Raw genomic sequence first — 9,856 nt, 5'->3', positions numbered from 1 at the left:
ATTTTTGCAAAATTTCTCTTTTTATAGAAAAGTTTTGCAAAATTTCTATTTTATAGAAAATTTTTGCAAAATTTCTCTTTTTATAGAAAATTTTTGCAAAATTTCTCTTTTTATAGAAAATTTTTGCAAAATTTCTCTTTTTATAGAAATTTTTTGCAAAATTTCTCTTTTTATAGAAAATTTTTGCAAAATTTCTCTTTTTATAGAAAATTTTTGCAAAATTTCTCTTTTTATAGAAAATTTTTGCAAAATTTCTCTTTTTATAGAAAATTTTTGCAAAATTTCTCTTTTTAAGAAAATTTTTGCAAAATTTCTCTTTTTAAGAAAATTTTTGCAAAATTTCTCTTTTTAAGAAAATTTTTGCAAAATTTCTCTTTTTTAGAACATTTTAATAAAATATCTCATTTTATATAAAATTTTCACAAAATTGGCCTTTTTTGGAAAATGTTAACAAAATTTGTCTTTTTATTAAAAAAAAAATTCACAAAAGTTAGCTTTTTATAGAAAATTTCTTTTTTTATAGAAAATTTTTGCAAAATTTCTCTTTTTATAGAAAATGTTTTCTCTTTTATAGAAATCTTCACAAAATTTCTCTTTTTAGGGAAAATTTTCATAAAATTTCTCTTTTTATTAGAAAATTTTCCTTTTTTATAAAAAATTGTTTGTTTTTATAGGGAAATTTCAAAACCCAAGGAAAATTTTAAAACTTGTTCTAAAAGTTCTTGAACACATGCAAAGAGAATCACTTCAAATTCTTAAATAACAACTTTGGAACTAGTGATGTCGCAACTACAACTGGAACCCGTTTCCCGGAACATTGTTATGGTTCTAAAATACTTCTAAAGAGTTTTCTAGGACTCAATAACACTTCCTTAGAACCAGTTTCGAAGGTGACAATTTTAAACAAAAATTATTGGTCTCAACGCCAAAGTAGAACGAATTCGGGCTATAATCATGCTTTCTAGAACTAGTTGTGGAACTAATACAATTTTTGCTGGAAACTTACCGTTTTTTCTTTTTATTAAAAATATAAAAAAAATGAAATATGTTTTTAATGAAAATTTTTAAAATCACTTCCAAAATATATATTAAAACCGCCCAAAATTATCCATTATACAAATAACAATTCAGCTTTATTCAAATATAATATTACAATATATTTTTTTATAGTTAGGATGGAAAAAAATAAGAAAAATATTTTCAGGTATAGAAATTAAAACAAAATTAAAAAAAAATAATCACACATTGCAGTTTGATTTGATTTCATTCATTCAAAAGAAAAAAACTAAAACAAAAACTTATTAAATCTCTACAATAAATTCATGGAAATTATAGCAAATTCAATTGCTAATATATTTAATAGGTAAAACATCTAAATATTAATTTATCACTGGGATACATTTGTATTGTAACTGCTAGTGGCATAACCAGATGCTGAGTTTGGATATAAATATTCCAAAACAGATTGATGCAAATGTACGGCATCAGGCCAAGTACATAGACCACAATTCTGAAAGAATAAAACAAGAAATTTGTTAAATCGAAAGTAAAATACAAATAAATGTTATACTTACATCACATATAAAGAAATAATTTTGATTGTTTAGAACATACGGATTAATACGATTCACTTTTATGTATTTACCACGTAAAGTGGTCTTCGTCTCAATGATATGATCGTTAACACGCTGTAGTTTCCACAATTTCTCTGGACTCTCTTCATAAGGTGGCAACGTATCATTGGCTTCATTGCGACGCAATTGTGAGAAACGCATTAATTTCATTTCATTTCGATTGGCTAGCAAAAAATCATTGCCATTACATTGTATACAGCGTGTGTAGAGTGATCGCCGATCGATTTGTATTTGAAAATATTGTAAGATATTAAGTACTTGCATCTCTACAGAATCCGAGGGTATTTGTAAACATTGATTTTGCGGCAAATCACTTGAAAATGTTAAATATCTTGAGTCTCTTGTGAGTACAAAACGTTGTTCATTGCGTGCCATATCGATATAACGATTGATGTCGATATTATTATGAATTTCCACACAATCGAGACCAAGCTTGCGTAGCTCTTTCGATAGACCAATAAGCATGGAATCACAAAGAAATTTTATGTTGGATGATCTAGCAAGAGATAGGAATGGATTAAGAAAAATTTTCATAATTATCGGATACGTTTTATTTTTTTAAGATTTTAATAAAATCTCTCTTTATATAGAAAATATTCAGCAAATTTCTCTTTTTATAAAAAATTTTCAATAAATTACTCTTTTTAAATAAAAATTTTCACAAAATTTTACTTTTTATAGAAAATATTGTCAAAAATTCTCTTCTTGTAGAAAATTTGCACAAAATGTCTCTTTTTATAGCAAATTTGCACAAAATTTCTCTTTTTATAAAAATATTGCACAAAAATTCTCTTTATTAGAAAATTTTCTCTTTTTATTGAAAGTTTGCACAAAATTTCTCTTTTTATAGTAAATTTGCACAAAATTTCTTTTTTTATAGCAAATTTGCACAAAATTTCTCCTTTTATAAAAATATTGCACAAAAATTCTCTTTTTTAGAAAATTTTCTCTTTTTATAGAACGTTTGCAGAAAATTTCTCTTTTTTTTTAAGAAATTTTCTCAAAATTTCTCTTTCAATCTAAAAATTTCTCATTTTTCACAAAATTTCTCTTTTTATAGAAAAATTTCACAAAATTTCTCTTTTTATACCAGATATTCTCAAAAAATCTCTTTTTGTAGAAAATTTGCACAAAATTTCTCTTTTATAAAAAATTTTCTCTTTTTATAGAAAGTTTGCAGAAAATTTCACTCTTTTTTAAAGAAATTTTAACAAAACTTCTCTTTTGATAGAAAATTTTCACAAAATTTCTCTTTTAATCTAAAAATTTCTTAGTTTAACATACTTTCCAAACAACGCTCTCGATTTATTTCTTTCCATTTCATTGCCATTTTGCTGCCAACTCCGATTACTTGAAGCCGCATTGCCCGAACTAGTTTTTCCTTTCATGCGAAACAAATAACCCGATTTAGAGTTGGTAATATCCTCTACCACAGCATCAATATTAATGCCAGTTCGCAGTAAAAGCTCCGTCAATACCTGATAGATCTGTAATAAACAGTGAGCATCCAGAGCAGCATATACTATTTGATCGTGTCTTAGAGGACGATTGGCCCAATTTGAGCATTGATTTGATTTATCCAACTTTTTGCCCAAACACATTTCCGTTAAGGCGCAAAGACTTTCACCCGCCACCGAGATTTGTTCATAGGGAAAGGGAGAAATTTGCATATATTTCAAACGACGCCATAGATCACGTAAATCCAAGTAGCAGGATGTAGCCTGGAGATTCAATTGTAATGGCAAAGATTTATGCAACATTTGTAGATCGTAGTGTAGAGAGAAACCTAATTTTAATATTTCTAAATTATTGAAAATTTTACGACCCATTAATTTCCACAAACGTTCATCTAAATGGGGCGACAAACAATCGACCAGATAAACTCTTTCTATGGTGGCCAGTTGTATGAGTGAGACACGATTATCATTTGACACCGAAGGCTTCCACTCCGAATCGAAACCAATGAGTAAATGTTGTTCTAAATATGACAACATATCTAGGAACTTTGGTTTACTATCCACCAGCACTATAGATTCAGCAGGTAATTTTAGAGATAAATATTCATCTTTTTTCAAATAGGCTGAGGCGTAATGTTTATGTTTTTTGGGCGTAGGTGTTGCTGCTCCCTTATCCCAGGATTCATTTGAACTTGAGCTAGAATTAGATTTTTGGGTATTTTTCTTTGTAGCACTATCGAGATTCTCTAGTTTTAATTGTAATGCTAAGGGACATTCCTCTAAAGGAATTTTATATAATTGTGCCCAATAGGTGGCCTCCTCCAAATCGCCAGCACCCGTTATCTTCGCAATAAGATCCAATTGTAAAGCTTTACTTTTGTTGGCTTCCTCACGGGCCAATTCACGCCAAGAATCAAAACTCATGCCACCATCTTGATATTTGTGAAATAGATAATGTAAATAAGAACATGACTTTGAATATTTCAAATTGGGTGTATATTGAAAGTCTATATTATATTTCTTAGCTAAACGTGTAACCAGCTTGGACATAGGACGGTAACTAAGTATATTATGTTTAATTTCTGAATATTTATATTTTCTGTAAATTAAAAGAAAACATTTTAGCGCAAAATAGAAAAAAAACGTTAGGGAAAACTTAAACTCACTTTAATACTTCATCACAATTTTCATACACAGTCTTTTTGCGATCTAACAAAGCATCCAAAAATTGTACTGTAGGTAATTGTTGCTCATGGGCTACTTTTAAAAATTCCTCAGCTAAGGAAATTTTATCTTGTAATATTAACGGCAATATGAGATCAAATAAACCAAAAATATGTGTAACATTTAGAAATATAGACCAATAAGCAGCCTAAAAGATTAAAAAAAACTTTGAATTTAAAACTTATTTTAATTGTTAAGATAAAACATCTTTACATCTTTGTAATATCCTTCAGCCTGTAGAGTTTGTAATTTTGGTATTAAATATTGTTGGATTTTTTGTAATTGATACGTTTCTGTCACAGCCTTATAGAGTGGTACTATGCCACAAGTTTTCACAAAATTAAAAGCCACCATACGTGTATTGTCATCACAAGATGCTTCTATAGTTGGATGCTGTTTATAAAGTTCACAAACAGTTTCAAGTACTAAACAATTTGGAGATTTTTGGAAAATGTTTTTCTTTATGAAATATTTTACTTAATGTGTGTGTTTTTTTTAAGAAAACTTACTAAATAGAGCCATATTTTTATTTTTTAAATAATTACAACCTGGACTGGAGGCAAAGAGTTTTAATGCCTGTAGCAAGGGTAGAGGATCCCTGGAGAGTACTAATTTTAATTGATGTTGTGTAGCAGGAGTACGTTTACCTGTAAGAGAAATATTTTCATTTATTTGTCTCTTTATAGAAAATTTTCTTAAAATAGTTTTTTTTATAAATTTTTTTGCAAAAGTTGCTCTTTAAATAGAATCTTTCGCAAAATATATTTTAAGGACCCTTCAATTAATCTAATGCGTAGAAAAACAAAAAAAGGTACTAGATATAAAACTTTGAAACTTAATTTATGTTATCTTCCCAACAATTCTACCTACTTCTACTTACATTTATTGTACGTCTCTCGAAATTCCTCAAACCATTGCTCCATGTCAGGACTTAATTTACAATCGAAATTTTGGCCATTCAAACCAGCTGCTGTGGTTATATCAGGTACCACAGTAATTTTTAAATTTTGTGTAGAATACGTCATTAAATCCAAATCATCCTCATCATTTTCGTCCTCGTAGCCAGCTGGTATACCACGATAGGGTAACATCTTGTTTGCAAAAAACAAACGAAATCCCCAAAAACAAACTAGTAGTAATAATGTGTATTTTGTGTTTTTTTTTTTTTTTTTTTTGTTTAACTACAAAACTTTAATTAGTTTTCATATTTTCTTCCTTTCTTTGTAATATGTTAAACTTGATAATATGCAAATTTATGTATAAATAAATATTGCATTTTTTCTTCGTAGCAGCAGCAGACAGAGCCCTGCGCCGACAAATGTTAACGGCGGTGACGACAGTTTAAATTCGATTGTAAGCCGGCTAAGTTTTCAACTACCTTTAGTTTTTAAATTTTCTACAATTTTATACATAAAAGGAATCCGAGAGATCAGACCTTGCTGCAAATTTCATCCAATAAAAAAATGCACAACATGGAATAAAATTGCTATGTCCGGTGGTTAATTAACAAGTTTTTTCCTATACGTCGAAATTTTGAGATAAAGTGGTTTTAATAAGCATCCTTCTTCAGTATAGGGTTCTATAGTTGAAACGAAAAGTCGACTTTTCGACTTTTTGCATTTAGTTAAAAGTCGATTTTTCGACTTTTTTCATTTAATTAAAAGTCGATTTTTCGACTTTTAATATTTTATAAAAAGTCGACTTTTCCAACTTTTCGAATTTTTTGACTTTTTTCAACTTTTTTCGACTTTTTCCGACTTTTCGACTATTTTCGACTTTTGAATTTTTTCGACTATTGTTCGATTATTCGAAAGTCGATTTATAGAGCCCTAGTTAAAAGTCGATTTTTCGACTTTTAATATTTTATAAATAGTCGACTTTTCGACTTTTTCCTACTTTTTTCGACTTTTCGACTTTTATTTACAAAGTCGACTTTTCGACTTTTTTTATAGACGATAGTCGAGTTATCGACTTTTTTGGAACAAAATAGTCGACTTCGACTTTTCGACTTTTTTCGACACAAAGTCGATTGTTCGATTATTCGAAAGTCGATTTATAGAACCCTTATGTGAACCAAGTCTTACGTTTTATACAAAACAGCTCTGTAATTACATTTGTTTATTTACTAAACACAGCTCAAAACAGGGCAGCCATATTGTAAATTGTAATAAACAGTGATGATAACTTTACTTGGCAAACAACTCACCGAACATTATTAAAAATTTCATTGTGAATATTAACAATTTATTCCTGCATAATATAATTCTTATTTTTTCTGCTTAAACTTCATGATATAAATCAATAAATATAGTGTTTGACTTACAATCGACATATGCTGTAACTTACTTAAACTTAACCGTCAATTTGCTCCAAAAATCGCTAAACTATCAACACTGTTTGTCAAATAAAAAAGTGAATAAGAAGAAGAAGCAGCATCATTTTATAAAAGTGAAGAAAAAAATTTTCTTGAAGACGCGTAATTTTTTATTTGTATAGAAGAACGTAAAACTAATCTTACCTAATTCTACTTATTTATTTATAAGCATTCCGGTCTTTCCGGCATTGTTTGCGTATAAATTGTTAAGAAAAATGCCTTCGGTTGAAAATGGTACGTATTGTTTGTAGCACAAAGAAAACTTCTTAAAAATTTTGATCAACGTACTTGTTTTCTATAATTTCCAAGTTGAGGTTAGGTGTTCAAGGTTTTAATTTTGTAAATTTTTCCAAATTTCTTTATATTTACAGGTGAAAATGTAACAGCAGAATGTGGCGTAGAAAAACCCAAGGAAAATGAGCAACCGGCTTCACCTTCGCCGGAGAAAATACGCAAATCCAGAAGTCGCAGCAGATCTGTGACGTCTGATGCAGAAGACGCCGCAAATACCTCTAAAGAAGGAAGATCTAGTAAGTCACGATCTCCAAGCCCAAATGAAGCAAATATATCAAAAGATACTGGCCGATCTAGTAAATCACGTTCGAGGTCTCGATCTCGAAGTTCAAATGCTGGACCAGCCTCACCCAATACAACGGGTGAGGTAGATGAAAAAGAGGGTGGTAGAAGTTCTAAATCACGTAGCCGCAGTCGTAGTGGCAGTCCTCAAAAAAATGGTGATGAAAGTCGTAAAAGCCGTAGTCGCAGTCGTCAGAGGAGTCGTAGTGGTTCAAAATCAAAAAGTCGCAGTAGATCTCGATCTGTGAGCGGCTCTCCAGGCAGACGTTCACGTAGTGGATCCCGTAGAAGTCGTTCGGGTTCCCGTCGCTCAAGAAGTGGCTCAAAAAGAAGCAGATCACGTAGTCGCTCCCGTTCTGGTTCCAGAAGATCAAGATCTGGTTCAAGAAGATCGAGATCAGGTTCAAGAAGATCAAGATCAGGCTCTAGGAGATCCCGATCAGGTTCCCGAAGATCTCGTTCTGGCTCCCAAAGATCACGTTCAGGTTCTCGTAGATCTAGATCAGGTTCAAGACGCTCACGCTCCGGTTCAAGACGTTCTCGTTCAGGTTCGGGCTCTCGATCACGTAGTCGGTCTAAATCTGGCTCTCGTTCACGTTCACGCAGTGGCTCCAGACGATCACGCAGTGGTTCTCGACGATCACGCAGCGGTTCCCGGCGCTCGCGAAGTCGTTCTGGATCTAGACGTAGTCGCAGCGGCAGTGGTTCTAGATCAAGATCTCGCAGTGGCTCTCGTCGTCGTTCGAGATCAGTTAGTCGTCGTTCACGATCAGGCTCTGCGGCTTCTAGATCAAGATCACGCTCTCGCAGTGGTTCCAGATCATCGAGATCACGGTCTCGTTCTCGTAGTAAATCCGGCAGCAGATCTCGGTCTCGCTCTGTCTCTAGATCAAGATCTCGATCGAAATCCCGATCAAGATCTCGATCTCGTAGTGGTTCTATATCACCCACTTCCAAAGCTAAAAAGGCACACAAACGTAACGTTCTAAGTGATTCAGAGGGTAAGTTAATAAAACATTCTTAAAAAATAATAAGATGTAAAATAATTAAAATCCTTTTTCAGGAGAAGATGGTCCATCTTCGGCCCAAAAGAAACGACCAAAAATTACGGATACCGATAATGAAGACGATGACGAAGATAAAGTGGTAAATGAAGAGGAAGGAGGTGCTCAGGCCGATAGTAAAAAAGTAGTAGACAGTTCTGATGATGAAAACATACCCATTGACAGTGATAGAGGGTACGTTGATCATGTGCAAAAATAATAATTAAATTTTCACTCAAAATTTTATTTTTTTGTTTTAGAAACGATAATTTTGTTTCCGATTTTGATGCCATGTTAATGCGTAAGAGGGAAGAAAAACGTTTCAAGCGCCGCAAGCGTGATATTGATTTAATTAACGACAATGATGATCTTATCGATCAATTGATAATGAATATGAAAAATGCTTCTGATGAAGATCGTCAATTAAATATAGAAGGAAAACCGGCGACCAAGAAAATTGCTATTTTAAAACAATGTATGTCACAGTTGATTAAGAAAGATTTACAATTGGCCTTTTTGGAACACAATATACTCAATGTTCTAACAGATTGGTTGGCACCATTACCCAATAAAAGTTTACCCTGCTTGCAGATTAGAGAATGTATTCTAAAATTATTAGCAGATGTAAGTATTCGACTTAAAAAGTGCATGATTGTTTTATTTTATAAAATTTTCTTTACTGTTCATTTTAGTTTCCTCCCATTGACAAAAGTTACCTTAAACAATCTGGCATTGGAAAAGCTGTTATGTACTTGTATAAACATCCTAAGGAAACAAAACAAAATCGTGATAGAGCTGGACGTATTATCTCGGAATGGGCTCGTCCTATTTTCAATTTAAGTTGTGATTTCAAGGCCATGTCCAAAGAGGAACGTCAGGAAAGAGACATGCGTCAAATACAAAATATCCGTAAGAAAACACCTGAACCAGAACCAACAACATCCAAGAAACGAAAAGGTTTACATTCTGCCCTCACCACCAGCGAAGAGAAACCTTTAGGTCCCGGTGATCCTGGTTGGGTGGCTCGTGCCCGTGTACCTTTGCCTTCGAATAAGGATTATTTGGTAAGACCCAAATCGACGGTAGAGGGTACAGTATCAGGACCACAGAAACGTAAACCGAATCGTTTTGAAAAGCATATGAAAAAGTTCCTCGATCAAAAAAGACTTAAAGGTGGTTCACGCAGAGCTGTGGAGATTTCTATAGAGGGTCGTAAGATGGCTCTATAAATGCATATAGTATGGGGAACATTTATCTAATAGAAATTATCAATTTATGTCCAAATTAGAATTTATAAGTTTTTTTCTTTCTTTTTTTTCCTACCTAATTTCTATGATTTCATTTAACATTTTGTTTAATGTAATTTTTTTATTTTTTTAAACAAGTATCCCATTTCCTTTATTTATAACATTAGTAAATACATGCAGCCGTATTTTAGTGTACGTAAAATACTTCATCAGTGAAATTACTTAATCTTTATATAGTCATGAGTTTTGGAGATTGGATTATAGCAACAACTTAATTCGCCAGAAGTATGTACATGATTGA

The 9,856-nt window shown here is 31.9% G+C and overlaps 2 protein-coding genes across 2 annotated transcripts; one reads left to right on the top strand and one right to left on the bottom strand.

Annotated features, from left to right (window-relative positions):
* Positions 1-1,104: 1,104 nt before the first annotated feature.
* LOC111679865 (exonuclease mut-7 homolog) lies at positions 1,105-5,635 on the bottom strand. Its single transcript, XM_023441466.2, has 7 exons — positions 5,196-5,635; positions 4,825-4,962; positions 4,529-4,740; positions 4,258-4,463; positions 2,919-4,190; positions 1,575-2,130; positions 1,105-1,510 (listed from the first exon to the last, which is right to left on the bottom strand). The coding sequence occupies exons 1-7, from the start codon at positions 5,404-5,406 to the stop codon at positions 1,388-1,390; spliced, it is 2,718 nt and encodes a 905-aa protein (XP_023297234.2). The 5' UTR covers positions 5,407-5,635; the 3' UTR covers positions 1,105-1,387.
* Positions 5,636-6,731: 1,096 nt separating this feature from the next.
* Positions 6,732-9,759, top strand: LOC111679861 (IWS1-like protein). The gene is made up of 5 exons (XM_023441462.2): positions 6,732-6,923; positions 7,061-8,266; positions 8,329-8,503; positions 8,569-8,932; positions 9,001-9,759. Exons 1-5 carry the CDS (start codon positions 6,905-6,907, stop codon positions 9,535-9,537), a joined length of 2,301 nt encoding a protein of 766 aa, XP_023297230.1. The 5' UTR covers positions 6,732-6,904; the 3' UTR covers positions 9,538-9,759.
* Positions 9,760-9,856: the final 97 nt, after the last annotated feature.

The sequence above is a fragment of the Lucilia cuprina genome, chromosome 3 (genome assembly GCF_022045245.1).
Source record: "Lucilia cuprina isolate Lc7/37 chromosome 3, ASM2204524v1, whole genome shotgun sequence".
NCBI classification, from domain to species: Eukaryota; Metazoa; Arthropoda; class Insecta; order Diptera; family Calliphoridae; genus Lucilia; species Lucilia cuprina.
This window is presented reverse-complemented; position numbering and strand designations above follow the sequence as displayed.

Coding starts and splice junctions, on each gene's coding strand:
- LOC111679865 (XM_023441466.2), bottom strand. CDS start 5,406: ATGTTACCCTATCGTGGTATACCAGCTGGCTACGAGGACGAAAATGAT. Junction 4,741..4,824: donor TAAAAATATGGCTCTATTTA/GTAAGTTTTCTT, acceptor CAAATTGTTTAG/TACTTGAAACTGTTTGTGAA. Junction 4,191..4,257: donor AATTGTGATGAAGTATTAAA/GTGAGTTTAAGT, acceptor TTTAATTTACAG/AAAATATAAATATTCAGAAA.
- LOC111679861 (XM_023441462.2), top strand. Junction 8,504..8,568: donor CCCATTGACAGTGATAGAGG/GTACGTTGATCA, acceptor TTTTTGTTTTAG/AAACGATAATTTTGTTTCCG. Junction 8,933..9,000: donor TTCTAAAATTATTAGCAGAT/GTAAGTATTCGA, acceptor TGTTCATTTTAG/TTTCCTCCCATTGACAAAAG.